Source organism: Haliaeetus albicilla, chromosome 2 (assembly GCF_947461875.1).
Source record: "Haliaeetus albicilla chromosome 2, bHalAlb1.1, whole genome shotgun sequence".
In the NCBI taxonomy this organism is placed as follows: domain Eukaryota; kingdom Metazoa; phylum Chordata; class Aves; order Accipitriformes; family Accipitridae; genus Haliaeetus; species Haliaeetus albicilla.
In genome coordinates, this window is record NC_091484.1 from 79600471 (window position 1) to 79619470 (window position 19000).

The following is a 19000-nucleotide window of genomic DNA, read 5'->3' on the forward strand; positions in this document are numbered from 1 at the left end:
GCCTTGCACGCTGATTCAACAATCTCTCTGAAGCCTCAGAAGTGGGAAGTCCCCCATTCCCATGCTTTAGGTGAGCAGATTTGGGCAGGACTTTGGGCAAAATCCACCTGCAAGTGTAAAGCCCCAAAGGGAGTTCCCTCAGCCATCTTCTCACAGCCATGGTCTGCCTATAACTACACACAGGACAATCTTCCTTCCACTGCAAGATAATTTCACAGCGTGAAGGAAGTCTGAGCTTCAGTGTGGTCCCCCCTGAGCCCAGCTTGCTGATGTCCACACCCACGCTTCTCCAGGAAACCATCTGGAAGGCGTGAGTGCACTGAAGAGGAACATGGATTGAATGAAGCACAATTTTTTAAGATACCAGCTTGTCTATGATGTTTTCAGATTTGAGGATAACTCTAGCAGATTCTTAGGTCACCTCTGTGGTGGTTCATGAGTAGCTTGGAGAAGGTGACAGTGAAATTCTGGTGTGATAAAAGGCAGGTGGCCAAACCAAATCAAGCCAAGAGCAAAAGATGCACACCCTGGAGAAATGGATTAGAACAGTAAATGAAGAGCCAGTCTGGAAAAGGGAAAATGGTTCTAAGGAGAAAACAAATCCCCAGAGAAAAAGCAGGTGATTGTCTCCCAGACCAGTACGGGCCTCGGCAAGGCCAGTGACACAGACTGGGAAGCTGTAGTGAACTGCCCAGTAAAAGGAACAAGAGGAGAAACCAGCACTAAGCAACATCACCAGGGACACTGTTTATCCTCCGTCCTGGAGATTTCTGCCTGTAACATCAACAACTTGACACAGCTGCAAAGCATTGCTAAAAGGCATGCTTCATTCATCTTTGGGGTTATAATTGATGTGATGACAAGAAATCCCGGACTGGAAACCATTAAGGGAGTTTCTATGAATACATTGAGTAACTTGGGTTAGTAAAAGTGACTAGTGATGGATTTCCTCTTTTCCCCAAAGAGTGATATCCTGGGCCCATGCAGTCAGTCAGGGTTTTCCTGTTGACCTCATTAGGCTTTGGGGTCAACGCCAAACGGGGGTTGGGTTGGGTTGGGTTTTCTTGCTCTTTCCTATACAGGTCTGCATCTGTATCTGAAATCTTCCACAGTCTGGTAGATCACAACATTCTCTTTAAAAGTCAACTCGCTACATTTTTTTTTCCTCACATCATGTTTGTTACTCATACCCTCAAGGGAAGTAATTCAGTAGGATGGGAAGAACCTGTCTCTGATCAGCTTTAAAGCTCTTCACATGCCTTTCTAGAAGGGAGTAAAGAAAATGCTTCACTGAGATTTGCAGTCAAAATAATCAGACATCTGGAGACAAAAGAGTTCCTTTTCTGTTTTCCCTCTAAAAAGCCAAAGCCATCCTGTCCCCCACTACATGTTGGATAGAAATGGGGCTGTGCATTTAGGAAAGGGGTCACACAGCTCACACCCTGCTTACACTCTTTCCCAAAGACCTGTGGGTGCCCCCTGCTCCTGGTGGGGACAGGCTCCTGGGAGAGATGGACCTAGGACTTGTCCCCACTGGCTGTTCTCTGTGATCTGCTGAGGTTAAGCAGCAATAATGGAGATGTGTTACACCTACAAAGAGCTGGTTCCCCCTCACAGCCAGGGTGGGATCTCCCTCCTTGCTGTCCATCACTTCGTCATGCCAGACAGAGTGGAAGCACTGCCACCACGTTCCTATCAAACAGTCTGAAGGTTTTGTGTCTGATACTTAGCAATGAAGGACAAAACCTGGAATGACTTCAGAAGAGAATAATGCAAAGAAGCAGTCTGGTAAATGAGAAGCTTAAGAGAACTGTGCTTTGTCAGGAATGACAAAAGACCCCGGGTACCCCAAAGTGGTGGTTTCTAAACGGAGGGCTGGCTAAGTACCAGTTGCCACAAGACGAAACACAATGGCTTAGCTGTAAACATTACAGATCATACAGACTGGAAAGAAGCCTCCCAACTACCCCTTGCACCTCTGCACAGTTTGCCTGATTACTGATAGTCAGCAGATGACTGGGTACTTCAATCACTCTGTCCTATTTTAGCCTCTTAATGGTAAAGCTAATGTGAAAGCAAGATGTATCTCCAGATAGTTGCTCTCTGTATCATAGCAGATAGCATTTCAATGCCAGCCACTCTGCTTAGAGAAAGAGGCAGAGTTGCCATGACCTCCTCCTCCCACAGGCTTAGTTGTGCCCTTATTACCATGCCACGCGTGGCTATCAAGGAGAATAAGCAGAGCTGCCAGGACAACTCACCAGGCACATGACTCTGTTTATGGGAATCATTCCAGGTCTGATGTTGCCACCAGGCTTCAGAGCTTCCCGCACATCCTTGGGGATAAGGAAAGACTCACTGTACCAGATCTCAAACTCTGCAAAGCAAAGCAGGGGGCATTAAACGGGGCTGTAATGACCAAAGAGACAAGGGTGGATTGCTTCTGGCTCCCTGCCTGTGATTCAGACGGGACCTCGGTGCTCTTAAACTCTCAGAACTCCAAGCTCTTGAATTTCAAACTGTTAGAAAAGTTGGTTAAAAAGGACAGGTGCTGTCAGCTGGCATCGGCCACGCTGAGGCAGGCTGCCGCCCGTCCTTGCTGCCTGCGAGGTGGCTGGGACGTGGTGGCTGGCCCTGGGGACAGTCCCCTGGACTTGTGCAGCCCGAGAGGTGGCTGGCCGCGAGATGGCACTGCTCCTGCATCCCGGAGACAGGGAGCCATCCGGCCTGGAGCTAGCCATTTTGAGAGGTCAGCACATTTGGGGTTCAGATTTCAATTCCAAATGCTACAGAAGCACAGCCGCTTTCCACCCCCTAACAGCCAGTGATAACACACAGCAGGTGCTGCGATGCAGCAGAAATTCTGTCCTTATTAATACTGGCCATTTCCCAGACACCCACTGCAAACAGCAGCAGACATCTGTGCTCTGCTCCATTCCTCTGGCACGTGTCCCCACGGAGCAGGAGAGCCCACAGCCCCTGAAGAAGGCTGTGCTGCCCAGGAGGGACACCAGGAATGGAGCTGCTTTCTGTCGTGCGAGTCATGAAGGACAAACAAGGTTAAACGCAGAGCCCTGATCTTGCTAGGCACTGTGGACATGATGCAACACCGCTGACTTTTTACCCCGGTTTTAGCGCTCAGATGACCTCTTCACTCTGGGATGGCACAGATATTGAATAAGTCCATGCCTGTATGTTTAAACAAACAGCAAACATCTGGAGCACTCAAAAAATGCCAAACCCGGATCCAACGCAAACCAGTGGCAAAGTTTCTGCCCAGTTACGATTTGGCCCTGTCTATCTCCTGGAACAAGCTGTGCATTTTTTTCAGCATGGGATGCACTGATAGATACAAGCTGTGCTCTGGCAAGTGTGTAGAAAATAAAGTGTTGCCATGTGCACAGCATCCAAATGTTTGGGACTCTGGCATTCGTACACCTACTGTCTCCCATCACACGGGACAAATCCGGGGAGTCACCTTGAGCAGAGATGTGACTCATCACCATGAGGGTGGTGCTCATGAAGAACTAGAATGACCAAGCTCTGCTTCCTGCCAAGGCGCCAGTGCTGCAACGCTGGAACCTGAATCTCACAGGGCTACAGAGGAGACATCTGTAGTCCAGAGCCAAAGCCCTGGCCCAGTGCATTTCCTTAGCCACCATCTCTATTAAATGAAATCAAGGGTGAGAACCAGGGCCATCAGTGGGAGCATTATTGTCAACCTCACTGTGAAAAGCTCTCACCCACAGCATTGCATCTAGTGGCGTGACCAAGGATCAGTATGTCATTATCTGTGAAAGAGAATCTGCAGCAGTTCAGTGTAATGTCAAAAAACCCCACCCAATCATCAATAAAAAACAAGTCTGGAAGGCAACAAGAAAAATGACAACAGAGAATGACATGGGCTTGGCTTGTATGCAACATGTCTGTGAAGTGCTTCAGTACTGAGATGCTATCAAGCAGCCCAGCTAAACTGGAGGCTGCTCAGAAACTGCCCTGGCAAGCCAGTACCTGAGATGAGTTTGTTACGGCACCGGTCCACCAGATGCTGGCAGTACTGGATTTCTGCCTTCAGGTCCTGCAGTTCAGCATAACCAGACCTGTACTCTTCCTTCAGGTCTTTCAGCTTCATGATGAGTAAAAACTCCTGCTCATCAATTATGATCTGTCCTTTCTCATCAACATACTCTCCTGGAGGGTAAGGAAAGGAAACGAAGGTTTCTCATGAGGGTGGAGAGGGACAAAGAACAGTCATTATACTTTGAACCACATGGTAGTTACCCAGTTATACTGAGGTTAACCACACAATTGACATTTCCTTAGACATGCTTTCTACAAATACAGTGTTGGAGCGGCGTGTGGCAGAAATCACTGATGAACTCCTGAACCCGCTCAGACATCAGTCCTCCCCAAACTGGGACACGTGCAGATGAAGGGGAGGGACCAGGCTCCACAGAAAGACACCCACATGATCGCCTGTTGGAGGGTATCACCTAGGGCTTTTATGGCTCCTACTGAAAAACTCCCTGGGCAGCCAGAATAAGGGTTTTTGAGACAAAGGGCTGGTCACCCATTTGGGCACAGTTAAGCCAGTGCTACTTCCCTATGACAAACATCTCTTGTTCTTGGTTTCCTTCAAATCAGTTTATTCCTGTGGTTTCCAGCATCCACAATAAACCACCAGTTGGTAGGTGTCATCATAAAAAGCAAAGGCCCAAAAGAAGCAATGAGTCCATTAAAAGACAGACCCTTACTTCGATATGGATTCAAGCTGATTTGTTCATCATTTAGCCAAAAGAGCTTTGCATCTTGCAGGATCAGACCCTATGGGAAAAGGGCCCTTGTAAAGCATGGTCATAAAAGTCTCTCTACAGGAAGAGAAACGGAAACCAGTAGAGCAGCATTCACTCTGGGTCTGACTCTCTGGTCCTCATTCTCTAGTCAGGGCCTGCTTGCTGGTGACCATTCTCTTTCTCTCTCATTCTCTCTTATTTCCCGCTAATTGCCTGGCAGTAGTTAAGGCTGTAGTTTCACAGAACTGAGTTGTTTTGCTGTCCTCCTTGCATGCAAGGAACACCACTGCTACTTCCTCACCATCACACACAGAGCACTCTAGACCACTCTGATGTTAAAGCTGTTTCTTTCAGATTTCTCTCCTCACCCAGAGGCATTTCTTCTCCACTCCTCTGCAGAACATAACAGCACTGACTCTTGGGAGCCCTGCTGCAGGGACCACGAAACCTGACACACTTCCTAGTCTCATCCAGGCATATTCCACCTAACAAATATCTGCCGCAGCAAAGTAGGAAGGCACTTACCCCATTTTTTCCTCTAGTATCTTGCAGTTTGGGATTTTGACTTTCATAAACCAAACCCTAATCTAGATGAAATCAAGCTGTAGGAGATGCAGTACGTCTCCACCACAGTAAGGGCAAGCCTGCTACCCATGATTTCTACACCGTACTGACCTGCATTTGTCAGCAGTACACTGCCTAATCCATCAAAGTGTGGGGTGAGGAATCAACCTGACTGCAGATCACCTCACTAGTGTAAAGCCTGAGTAGCACGACTCGATGATGCTGAAGTGTGGAGGACTCAGGTGGAGGAATCAGGTGGCAAACCACAAGGCCAGCTGCAGAGCTAGGCCATAAAGCCCAGCCTGCCCCACTGCCCTGGGAAGCAGCAGTGGTGGTCTAGTGGTCTCACCACCAGAACTGCTTTGAAACCAGCAGCTTCCCTCTTCTGTCAGATTCTGGCTGGCCAGTCTCCACACAGTGACTTACCCTGCTGCCACCGCTCCTGCTTCTGAGCCTCCAGAGCCTTTTTGATGCCCTCCATCTCATGCTTGATGAAGTTGATCCTCTGCGCTACTGTACTGCTTCTCTTCTTCCTGGCAAGGAGGATGCTTTTGTTCTCTTTAAAGATCCGGCTGATCTCACTTCCGCACTCCTCCTTAAACTGCTCAAATGCCACAGGCTTGGATGGAGGGGAGCTGCAACAGAATTCAAAGAAAACACACACAGACATGGGGAGGTCAGTTTGTTCTGCCCTGCAGCACGACACAGTTCATGGGAGTTGCCATAGCTGAGGTTTGTGGATGGTATTTCAATGGGCCTTTTGAGGATCTCGCTGTGCTAGCTGCACCCTGGTACCATCTCTGTGCCAACCTTCATACCCGCTTACCCCCAGCACTACTCCCAGAAGAAAGAGTTATTTACATAGAAACTACATTCCTCAGGGATGCCTCAGCATTGAGTCTTCCATGGAAAGTGGACCTTTAATGGTCTGAATTTTCAGAAAAATAATGAATACTGTTCATCCCTATTGTTCAACAGAAATGCCTTTGCTCTTTCCTCGCTGGATTCTCAGCAAAGACCAGTCAACTCTGCCAACCAAACCCCATAGCTGCGTGCGTTGGCCAGCTCTACAATGCTGCCGCCTATGGCTTTTAAGTCTTGCCTGTTTAGAAAGACTGAATTCAAAGTGGTATGCATCAATCCTGACTTTCCTATGAAACGGCTTTGATGCAAACGTGCCCCCAGGAACACCAGCTCTTGCTTCAACACAAATCACACTGGGCAAAAGGAGAGTCCCTCAGGAGAACGTCACACTCCCATGGATGCTGCTCTGTGCTGTGTACGGTTGTTTGTGGTGAGCAGGCTAGATCTGGTAGCAGAAGGTAGCTAGAAGTCTCCACATTCCTCAGACCAGACTGGTTAAAGCAAAACTCTAACTACTGCCCTCCTCTGATTGACCTCTTAAGGGCATTTTTCAAACTCCTCAAAGGCTACGTGAGACTGCTTTCTGTGCCAAACTGCTGGCAAGTGCTGTAAACAACAGCCACTGGGCAGACTGCCACAGCTACAGTTTTGACACCCAGCGACCGAGCTACTTTAAGAACTCTGGGTTGTGCCTTATGCAGCTGCAGCAGCAGCCTTCCCTGCCAGCCACAGGACTTTCAGAAGAATACTAAAGCGCATGCAGAGGGCATGGAGGAACACGATAACATGTTAAGGTGCTTCAGGAGTAAATTCTCCTGGGACAGCTTCACTGCGATGCTCTCCCTGGGTGGCAGGAACAAGCAAGGACTGGTCATCTACAGCACAGGCAATGGAGGTGCTCACAATACTTCAGAGCTGCATCACTAGTAGCTTGAGAGCACTCAGCAAGAAAAGATGGCTAGTGATGGGAAAAGTGGTGTCCAGACTGGTTTGTGTGGGGTCCTGGCTGAGCTCCTGTGAGTTGAACAGCCTCATGTTGTTGAGCACATCCTCCTGGAAAGAGTCCTTCCCCTTAGCATTTTTCATCCCGTCAACTCCATCCAGAATAAAATGCAATTCAGTGCTGCCCTTGCATGCTAAATTCTTTGTCGTGGTACAAGCAGACAACTGGCACATTGCTGCATTTTTGGCCGTTCTCCACTATTCTGTCTTGATATGGCACCTCCTGCCATGATCTTGTGCAGCTATTGACCCATTTTCATGACTGTGTGGGGTTTTGTGGCTGGACATGAGGTTTCTGTGCACTTCTACTACTAACCAAAGGGTGAAGAGCGTTGTGATTTTCAGAGACTTTACACTTAATAGAGCAACTGATCAGGACAGAGCTCAAAGCAGATGGAGGAGATGACTGCCACCAACATACTTTGGTACACAGGGTGTCCATACAACCACTGCTGTCCTACAATGTATTTCTGCATCCAAGCAATGAATATCTCTGAATCTCTCCTCTTTACTTTGAAGCAGGTAGTTGTACTAGGGCAACACAATGCAATCACTCGACTGTAAACCACCCTCTGGCAAAGGGGATATACTCCCTTACAGGGAAAGCTTACCTGGGCCGCTGGGAATCATCCACGGGAGCTGGCTTTGAGAGCTCTGCCTCAATATTTGCTGTATCCTGGCTCCTTACTCCCTCTTTCACATCCAGATCCTTGGTGGAAATTATTACCTGACTTTTTGATGGTAAAAAAACATCCAGATCTCTCCCAGAAAGAGAGCTCCCGATTCTGTCTTTTCTGACAAGGGTAAAAAGATGAACCAGATTAATTAATTTCTTCATAATAGGAAACTGGAACCAAAACATGCTGCAGGTGCTAGCTTTGCTGATTCAAAAACTAGCAGTCTGACATAGCTTCTACCAACATTTGCAATGAAATATCTACTGACAAGGAATAAGATCAGCCTTGTTCTCACACATCCTTACTTCCTAGAGTAGAGGAGCTGCCTTGTTTAGCAAATACTGTAGAACACAGCCCAGGCTGGACTAGCTCTCTTGAGAAAGATCACAAGGACAACAGTCCCACCCTGTCTGGATTGAGGCACACCTGCAGACAGGATAACCCTCTTTACCTTCAGAAGAACTTACAAACTGAATCCCCTAGGATTTGATCTAACCCCACATCTAAATGAAGCCCATCTCTCTGTTCTTCTCCCTCAGCTAACCTCCACAAACAACACCCAGCCTTGTCTGCAGGGGACAGTGTGACTTCAAAGAGATATAGAAAACTGCTTGCCAAATCTCCTTCCATCTACCTAAAAAACAGGACTGCACAGAGGAGTCCACTGTGTCATGTGGGTACTAAAGCCTTGGTGGTTCCTCTCCTCTCTAACACAAGGACTTTGGGAAAATGTCAGGGAGGAACCAAGCAGATGCTCTCGGCCACAGAAGTAGTTCTAGAAACTGCCAATGCAGGGACTTCACTTCTATAAATTGGAGGATCTTGCTCTGCTCAGTACTGATTGCTAGTTCCCCCTTCCCTCTCAAAATCTCTTATCCTTATCTGCTCCTTTGTCTACTGTCCCTTCCTCCCTTTCCACTTAGCAGATCTCCTTCTACCTAACACTTCAAAGAAAAACTGAAGGTTTAACATGTCTTCTGACACCACCACAGGACTCTTACCCCACCTGCGTGTTCAACTCTCCACCTCTCTTGTCACAGGCTAACCCTGTCTGTGCTGGCTGCAAGCTCTTCAGCTCAAAGCCTGTCCACCCCGTGTGTCCACAGCTCACACCCTGCGCAGCGCTCTGTGGTCTTGGTTCATCCGTAACAGACACACAGACAAACTGTTCGCAGTAAATCTTCCCCATAATAGAGATCTACCCTACTACAGGCTGTGCCTGCCGGCCACACACGTTCCCCTAACACCCTCCTGATGGTGTGGCTGGTGGCCATAAGGACACCACAAACCCTTCCAGCACTATGCTGGAATGTCATCCTTGAAGAAATACAGAACTTTGACACACCCGTTAAGCCAGCTTCATTTCTGCCTTCCTCCATGGGCTGCTCATCACGCCTTGACCAGAACCGGTCACTGTGATGACACATTATCAGAGAAAAGGGAGAGCTGCCTGGCTACTAAACTCACTTGGGCTGCTCATTGCTTTTCCTGGATTTCTTCTTCCCACCACGTCTGGATGAAAAAGGAGTAGTTCTAGTCCCAGAAGCCTGTCCATCCTCTTCCCGCACCAAATGGCCATCGACATCAACCACACCTGCCTGGAAACAGGAAGAAATAAAACATGGACCAGGAAGCATTAGATCTGTAGCTGTCTAGACCACAAAAGGTATACAGCCCTTGCCCAGCAGCTATTCCATCCTGTGGTACGCTCTAATCTGGAAATCTGTAGGTACTACCAAGTATTTCAGGGAAACACATCTGTAAGAATGAAGTGAAAACTAAAATAGGGCCAAAATTATCCTCAAATTCATATGTCAAATGTTTCAGCCACTTAGGGGGAGAATAACTTGGGTCTAGTCTCACAGAAATAAAAGCACCCTCAGAAGTCTTCATTTAGTGAAGATATGTATTATAACTACGTTTCTTATACTATTTCTCATATTGCCTCAACCATAAAACAGAGGCACCATTAAGCACTAAAATCTACCTAAATCAGGTTTCTGTTTTGATTTCCACTTCTTAAAGTAAAGACTTGAATAGGCCTGTTAGAGACTATGTGCTTCTGTTATACAAATACCTTGCATTTTCCCTTCTGCCTTTCTTCCAAAAAAAAAATCAAAGCATCTTCAGTTAAGCCACAGGACAAGTATATGACTCTGCATAACAGATAATGATTATTTTATCCACTTTACCGGGTAAAACCAAGGCAAGGAAATAACCACTTCAGAGAGAAAATATTTCACAGATGGAAATAAGTAATGAAAAATAGATTATAAACTATAAGATAGAGTCCACACCTGGATTTATGGTTTACATATGATACATTTACTTTGCTCTAGAATTTATAAGGCTTAAAAGAGTTATCTCAGCAGAGGCAGGCAATCTGACCCTGCCTTCTGCAACTGATTGACAGACAGGTCACCTTCTAGTTTATATTTTCTTCATTCCCATTTAATAAATTATTCTGTTCAGATAATGGGTCTAATGCTCTGCTGATATGAATGCCACTTTGTTAACTGGTGCACCTCTGCTCTGTGCATGTTTTATGACCCACTCATCCCATTAACATTTCTGAGCTTCAGATTTCAGTGGGGAGAAGCTGAGAACTTGAGGCGATTCAAGGTTCAGCAGCAGAGAAGCCAATTCTAAGATAGATTCTGGGCCAGGCTGAAGCACCAGGCATTACCTTCTGAACAGCAGCAACAGCAGCAAAGTCATTTTTGTCTATCAGAGCATACTTGCTTCGTAATCTGGCCTCCACTTCACGCTCCTGTTGACTAGGGTAGAAAACAGCCCCTTACCATTGTGTTCAAGGAGGACTATTTCGTATGTCAAAACCTGTAATATCTGCCAATATCAGATTTCCAAAGAAAGCCATCTTTTACCCGTGATCTTATTCCCAAACACCCCACCTTGCTGCTCCTTTTCTTCCCCATAACCATTGTAACCTTTTTCCATTCTCCTCTTCCTTTCTTTTTCTGTGATGTCCCCTTAGGCGTCTTAGACATGGAAGCTTTTTGATGGCTATTTTAATACTTCACATAATCTTTTAATGGTCCAGATCAAATAATATTACGTCTGTTCAGTTCCATCACCTTACTTTAACCTAGTGATTTTCAAACTGAGTGATTTTTTTCACTGAAAGGGGAGGAGTAAAGCATTGTCAGTAGGCTTAAATATACTATATGAGAATGAAAATTGTTAGAGAACCTGCAAGTTAAAAAAGACTAAAGCCCACTGTTTCAGAACAATAAAAGGAGTCCCAAGTTAAAAAAAAAATCAGGCAAAATTTTACCATGAAACCCATTTTGGTCTTGGGTTCCAGCAATGCCTGACTGCCCAGTCTGATGATGTACCACAGACACTTGTCTTCACACAAGTTTCTCAAGTGCAGGCAGATTTTCTACAGCAATATCCCGATGTCACTCTTGTGAGTAGCAACCTCTACTGCCTAGCCAGACCATTGCTGCAAAGGTTGGTGGGGCAGGGAGTGGGTGGGTTGCCCTAATACTCTTATTCTTCTTTGTTTTCTATTTCATGACATGGAAGCTGCTTGTCCTCATTTTTAGGATTTTTTTCCAGCCTGTCATTTACCTTCCCTCCTCCAGCCTAAAAAACAACTTTCGTCATCCATTGCTGACATTTTCGAATAGTCACTTTCACGCTGTCTCCCATCCCACACCACACATCAGAGAGCACCTCCTTGGAAATAGCCACAGAGCCCTCTTATCATGTTCCTCCAAGTTGCTTTATGACCTTCCTTTGCCATGATCTCTAAAAAAAAAGTAAATCTGATGACTTTCAGATGCTGGTGTGGTTACACCAGTTCATATCATCTCATCCTACAGAGTTTCATTTTTCTTTTGATCTGTTTGCAGACTGCCTCGCACTATGGAGGTATGCTCCATGACTAGGGATCCTGCACAGTTTATGCTCGGTGGTGGTATATTTGCCAAGCAGACTTTAACCAGTAAAGTTTACCATCAAGGGCCTTTGCACGTGACTTACGAGCACTGGAAGGTTAGAGGCAATAGTCTTCTTGTGCAAAAGCCAGCAGAATTTGTCCAAAATTGTGTTTTCTGTTACAAGTTATTCCCTGTACTTTATACTGATTCTTCACCGATGTCATAGTAAGCGTGATATCACAGACAAAAGCTTGGTCAAATTTCTAAACCTTACTGTGAAATGCATCGACCTTGGATATCTTACCTTACAATCAGTTTGAACTGCTTAAATACCTCCCGGACTTGCCTGATGTTCACTATCTGAGGAAAAGATGCATGCAGTGAAGATACAGGTAAGCATTTCTATGCTGTGGTCAGCTGTACCGATTGAAATATTTCAGATTGTGAGAGCTCTGCTTTCCACTTGCTAGGTATCCACACTCAAGGAGAGTTACCTTTATCCTGCACTTGAGAGTCAGGCTGGAGGTGGATACATTGCTCGCTCTGAGGCAATTTTTAAAGCAAAAGGAATCTGAAAGACTGTGGTAAATTCCATGGAGCACACAGCCATCAAATTAATGAATTATTTACAATAATTTTGCAAATGACATAGATGGAAACTACTGACTTTGCGGATTATGATGCTACTTCTCTTTTCACTACTGCCCAAGACTGCCCAAGTACTTGGAACTGCCAGAGCACTATCTTTAGCCCTCTTACCCATGATAACAAATCAGTGCAGTCGAGCCATACTACTGTCGCTGTTTAGGGGATGATGAGCAGAGGCACAGACAGATAAGTAATGGGCAGTCTGCAGCTGAGCAGGAATCTGCACTCAGCTCTCCCGTAGTCCAAAAGACTGGACCAAGCGATGAAATGCACTATCTCTGTTCTCAACCCTCTCTCTAAAAGATTCTTCAGTGCCATCCTTCCCTGTGTGAAACTCCTTAGTCCTTCTCTACCTTCCCTGCTCCACACCCACCCACATCACATTTTGCAGGCCAGGTAAAACACACCTTCACGTAAGCCTTTATTCTGCTCCACTCCTGCCTGCTGGAGGGAGAGAACAGGGACTTTGAGAGAAGATAATGATTACATTAAATGAGAGGGAGTGTCTCAAGTGTTTTGTTTAAACTAAAGGGTTATCTAACTGTTTGGAAAACAGTCTTCCAGCAACTTCTGCACTGTTGTCACACTGGCTTCTGTTCACAACCAAACAAAACTTTACAGTAACTCTGACTGTGCATTTATGACTTCCATATCCTTATATTTTGTTTGTTTTCCAGTTTGTCCACACAGGAATATTTCTGTACGCAGGACTTTTGATGTTTTGTTTTGCAATCATTTTGCAGTCAACAGGTAGTTTCAAGTTGAGAGACACTGCCCTAATGAACCTGTCTCTAAGAGCCTGGACATATTTTGGCAACACACCTTGCAAAGATTTAGTCTGATGTTGGCAGGGCAAAATTTTGACATTAATTCTTTAACAAGTTCCAAAGAAGCCAATTCAAAGGGTTTCGGGACTAAGGAGAAGTCTCAAGCTTCCAAAAAAGCAAAAATGGAATGAAAACAAGGAGACAGTCCTTAACATGCAAAAAAATTAAATTACAACTCTGTAGCGCTTTGGGGGTTAAAGACAGCCTCTTCAGAAGACATTTTAATTGCTTCCGTCTGGGAGTAAAATGGGATGGAATCAGTATTTAAGTCCTTCCCCACTAGAAAGCTACTTACATCAATTTCATCAATGGCTCCTTTTAGGTATTTATGGACTTGAGACTTAATCCCTGCTATCTGGATGTCAGTCAGAGGGTCGTAAGTCACGAAAGAACGATTTACCTAAGAAAAAAGGTGAACAACTGAGTATCCGTGAATTACAAAAAGCTGAGCAAGTACTAGTGTGGCGAACACCTGACATTGCTCTACTGTGCCCAAGGAAGCCTTATGTTTAATTTCTGACTGCGACTTCTCATCATCTGAGTTGACAGGACATGGGACTTGGGAGCAGACTGAAAGCAATGCATTCCTCTTCACATTTCAATCAAACAAGAGGAGGCCTTCAAGATTCTGAAAAAAAACATCTACAGTGGTTGGGGACTGAAGCTACAACACAGTCTCACTGCATGGGATCTTCAGAACTTTGCCTAAACCCCAAAAGACAGTGCTGAAAGCAGAAGGAAGAATACGATCACACTGGACACTGAGTTAACTGATCCTACTGCAAAACAAAGATCATGACAAAGTCTTAACTAGGTCCCATCTAAGATGTTGCAGCCTATTCCTTACCAAGCTGTCATGCATGGCCAGTTCCTGCTTCAGAAGAATAATCTCCTTCTCCAAAGCCTTCACTGTCCCCTAGCCAGAAAACAAAAGGGTGAGCAAATGACTAAATGCTATTGGAGAAAAAACTGCTGAAAAGCAGCATTAAACTGGCTGCCAGAGAACATCACAGCTGTGTACTAGCTCCCCCAGGGTTTGCTGTCAGGTTTGCATCAGTGAAGTAGTGGGTCTGGAAATCACTTTGCCTTTGATTAACTTCCAACAGGACAGCTTCTGTTGTATCCTGGGTGTACTGCCTGCAGAGTCAGCCTAAGCCATAAAAGAAGGGCCACCTGTTTTTTAATTTGATGCTTTCCTGATCTGATACTGTAGGGGTCATCAGGTTCCGGACTATGAGATATTATCTTGAAAGTGAAAAAATATGCAGGTTTCCACTCTGACCCTCACTGACTTCTGACATTAACTTTAATAGAGGAGGGAGTCTCCTGTGGTATATTTGATTGAATTTCTCCATAACGTGGAATATCTTCAAGCATTCACTATTTAGAATGTGTTTCCAGAAAGGTGTGGGTACACAAATCTCCTTGGGATTGAGTGAGAATTGGCTACTGAGCCGCTTTTCAAGCAGCTTGTTGAGCATCAAAGCACAGTAGCTTCCTTAAACGTTACTCTTTCGGCTACGCTTTTCTACTCCACACATCTCAACAAAAATGGAAGGGACTGAAGAGGAAAAGACAGTCTGCTGTACAGCTTCTTCTGGAAGCTGTTGGAGGAAACTCCCCAGCTGTTTCTCTGCTTGCCAATGAGATCAGACCATGAAATACAGCAGGGCTCTCACACACACCGCATGTGTTACAGATCAGATAACTCTAAACTTGTTCTCTGGGCTATCAGTAATTCATAGAGCATTTACTGCTGCCAGCTCTGTTTCAGCTGTGAAAGTGCACTCGGGACATCTAAAATACTATGATCGTTTCCTTTAAATTATTTCCTTGTTTAAACAAGTTTTGTAATTGTGGCAAAAATGTTATGTTACCAGCAGCAACAGGGATAATGCTGTCTAAAGCTGCAGGTAGGACTGGAGATGATTTCCCCACATAGCAGGGGAGCAGTCCACAACATAATATCTCTGTTAAGAGGTGAATCTTATCAGAAAAATTAAGGGCTCATATGCATGCAGTTGAAAGAATTACCACGTGTCAGGGAAGATGTGACCATGTGCATGACTGTACCCTCTAGCATATTCAAGGAAACTGTAATTAAATACCAATGAAAAAAAGTTTCATACTAATCCATTTTATCATATACCTAAATTTAGCAAGTGTCAGCTTGGCTGATGAGTGGTAATTCATTAAGCTACCGAATTTCCCTCTGGTTTTTAAGGTCATTACCCTAAATATTAATGAACCTGAGAAAATATGCCTTCTTCCATTCCCCTTCTCTACATACCTCTCGGTCATATGTCTCATTAAGGATTGGCTCTGTTGTGATCCATTTCATTCTGGTAGCAAAACGAAGAGAAGACAACTGAAAAACATGAGCTTAAGTAACTGAAAGAGATATTGTCAAGGATATAATTTTCAGAATCTGTTACTACTTAATCATATGGGATCCCAGAACACAGAAATACAACAGCTATTTAACTGCAGGGAGCAGTATAGAATATCTCATTCCAGGAGCGTATCCTCTAGTGCTTACTGGCTTCTGTGTGATTAGCCAGCTTCAGAGGATGTCTTTGTCTTCTCTGTTCTGCATGCGGACAGCTCTTTGTACCAGAGTTGCGACCTCAAAAATACCCATTCCCATTTCTAATCAAAATAACACTCAGACCCTAAAAACTCCAAATCACACATCGATGGCCTTCAACCTTAATTCCTGCAACTGTGGTATCTTGAGAGTAAGCCCCTGCAGCCTGAAAATCCTCTTCTTGATGCAAAGTATAGCAGCTGTCTTCTCAGTAATATTACAAGTTTCTAGATGCTATCAGAACACAAGGAGGAGATGATAAAAACAACTCTGCCTTGAAGACAACTGCCTAACAGGTGTCTGTGTTTACATTTTTTTGCTACCTAAAACTTTCTTGGCAAAGAGGAGAGTGATTCCATTCTCTGTGTTACAGATGTGGTTAAGCTGATCCAGTTCAAACAGTGAGACTTTCCACAATTTCATTATTTCACAGGTTAAAAAACTTTACTGTTAGGAGGTTACTCCTGATTCCTGAACCAGCAGAAAGCCAGCTCGGCTCTGATGGGAACTGGTGTGATTCCATTGACCTCATTTTGCCTTCTTCTTTGAATGTACCATTCAAACACATTCATAGAGTTGAACCAACAGTAATAATTAACACTATCCAGTGTGCTCAGATTTTAGCTGCTTGTGCCTGTTCTATTTCAGGCTCTCATTTTCCCCAGGGCCAGTTACCACTCGTCTGTTTGCATCACAAAGCAGATTGGCAGAGCAATCTGTTTTCTGAACCTTTGAGATAAGATGAGCTATCCAATGTTTCTGATGAATTAGGCAGGATGTTTCTCTGGGACTTCTGCCACGGCCCTCCAGAGACTATTCTTTAAACCGAGCTATGGCCAATTGCAACAGTAGCAGGAACAAGACTTTAATTCTGCAGAAATCAGTTCAACTTACAGTCTCTTCCACATGCACAGCCTCCCCACAGATATTTGCCACTAGGACAGTATTGCAGTTTCCCCCTGGGAAAATTTTAAAAGAAAAAAAAAAGCAAAGAATATAATTTGGGGGGTTTTATTGTTTCCTTTTCTGGAATGTATTATATTATGTGCTGACTAAAATAGAGAAAAAGAAGCAACAAAGAACACAGCCAGTTTCTAACTGTCGCTCTTAAGTTCCCATGGGTACAGAAACACAGTGGCACAGAATGACTTAAGAATAAAGGTAAAATGTGTTTCTCATGTGGCGATGATGCAGTAAGATGGATGGGTATACAAACTGTGAAAGCCTGAAATCAGGAAAACTGGAGCAGAGGATTTTAAAAGCCTTTGGCCTAAATCTAATAGCGGGGAACCTGGCAGGACATAGTCACTGCCTTTCCTAAAAGCAACGCAAGACTTGTGCTTGGAATGCCTCAAACATCACCCTTATTTCTGATGACTTCGGTTACTCCACACAAATGTCTACAGCCTGTTTTCAGCTGCTTTCTCCTCTCATGTCTCCAGCCTGCATTCCAAGAGTATAAGCCTTTCCTGTGGATTCACAATGTACCACAGCTTTGTGTTTATCATCTGTTGCCTGATCCTAAAGCAGGAGCATCTGAAAAGGCTTGTAACATGCTGGGTTGGGGGTTTTTTTGGTGGTAGTTTTTTAAAGTATTCTTACAAAGGTTTTGTTAATTTCTACCGGCTTGATTAGTGTGGGCTTTGTACTGTCTCCTGTGCCTGCTGTTTTATTTGATGAGGAAAAACAGACATCCTGAGAACAATGATGAGTTCCATGTGTTTGTATGTTATGGCCTTAGGACTTAATATGCTCACTGAAACAACATTGTTTTCTAGGAACTATTTGGGGCTGTTGTAATGCACAGCTCTTACCTAGTGAGTCCTTGAGAACGTGAGTGAGCTTGCTCTGCCGGAAGGGGATGTGGTCCCTCTTAGGATCGGCCAAGGCAATGATGATTTGCTCAAGGAATGACAGAGACTTGTTGATGTACGTGGCTTCTTTCAGAACCTGTCCTTCAGACTGCAATGAAGATAAAAAGGCAAAGCTTCCACAACACATGTTTCTGGCCAAACCGCAGAAGAGAGCATATTCCTTACTGAGGGTACATCTCCACTTGACTGCGAGGGTAAGGATGTAATTCAGACCCAATAAATTTGTGATCTAGAGCTTTCTTCAGTCTGAAAACAAGTTTTCAGAGACGTCAGGTTTTCATTACAAGTCTACAAGGACCACTGTCTTTCCTTCCCAAAGGGTAAATTATATATTTGTCAACGGGCTGATGTGATTTCTATTCTGATCAATACAGAATGTCACACGGGACGTGAGCAGCATTCAGTTGCTGAGCCCTAATGCTCTAAGAAAGTTTCAAGGGTTTGCCTGCTGTGACCAGGAGTGCGGGATTTGCACTGTCACTCATAGAATGAAGAGGAAAATCAGAGGTCCTTTGTCTTAATAGTTGATGGCTCTAGCCCTTTCTTTCATGGAGAAATTAACTCGAATTAACTAACTGAATGTGGGTTAGGTTGGAAGGCACATCCAGGATGGGAGTCACATACATATGGACTTAGAAATTATACACAGCAGCTGCAAACAACTGAGCACCCTCTGATGTGTTAATGTGACTTACAATTTGTCACAGTCCCTCCTACATATCACAGGTTGAACTCTGTTGTGGGGAAAACCCAGAATTTCACCTCCACCATGTTGATTACTAGACTCTTCACTGAAATATTTCTTCCATTACTTACTCCGGTCTTGCTCAGTCTCTCTGAGCCTGCCAGATCTATTAAGTTGATTTTAGAGTTAATGCATTTGACATCTGAGAAAACTCTGAAACGAGACTGAGGGAGAAAAGAATATAAACTGTACTTAGCAGTAGACAAAACTGAAATACAGTAAAAAACAGACATGTAAAGATCAACAGCCATTTGAGTCCCTAGGAAAACTGCTGGAGCTCTTACCTCAATATAAATAGTAAAGATGCAATGGGATCTGGATGAATTTTTATTCAGTGTGTGCTCTGCTATCATTCTGTTGGTCTCACCCTGCAAATGAAGTCAAAATTCAGGACAGTGTTTTTAAACTTTCGCATTGGTAGAATAAAGGGAAATCAGAAATCCACACAGTTAGTTGTGGGTGCTGGTCTCTTCTGTCAGGTGGCTGGAGATAGGAAGAGAGGAAATGGCCTCAA

General features: G+C 44.6%; 1 protein-coding gene across 7 annotated transcripts in view; it reads right to left on the bottom strand.

The window, feature by feature from the left end:
- KIF9 (kinesin family member 9) overlaps positions 1-19000 on the bottom strand; it is a 29593-nt gene that overhangs the window by 3231 nt on the left and 7362 nt on the right. For 3 of the 7 annotated variants that reach the window (XM_069778409.1, XM_069778412.1, XM_069778410.1), the window contains 14 exons: positions 18771-18854; positions 18558-18650; positions 17682-17829; positions 16762-16826; positions 15571-15648; positions 14128-14196; positions 13576-13680; positions 12110-12165; positions 10587-10677; positions 9368-9498; positions 7835-8017; positions 5784-5992; positions 4012-4191; positions 2262-2377 (listed from right to left, as the gene is read on the bottom strand). In XM_069778409.1, coding sequence (XP_069634510.1) covers positions 2262-2377; positions 4012-4191; positions 5784-5992; positions 7835-8017; positions 9368-9498; positions 10587-10677; positions 12110-12165; positions 13576-13680; positions 14128-14196; positions 15571-15648; positions 16762-16826; positions 17682-17829; positions 18558-18650; positions 18771-18854 — 1608 coding nt within the window. Of the gene's footprint in view, positions 1-412; positions 528-2261; positions 2378-4011; positions 4192-5783; positions 5993-7834; positions 8018-9367; positions 9499-10586; positions 10678-12109; positions 12166-13575; positions 13681-14127; positions 14197-15570; positions 15649-16761; positions 16827-17681; positions 17830-17872; positions 18651-18770; positions 18855-19000 lie in introns of those variants that run through there. The other 4 variants (XM_069778413.1, XR_011323780.1, XR_011323781.1 and 1 more) reach the window with 4 other exon arrangements.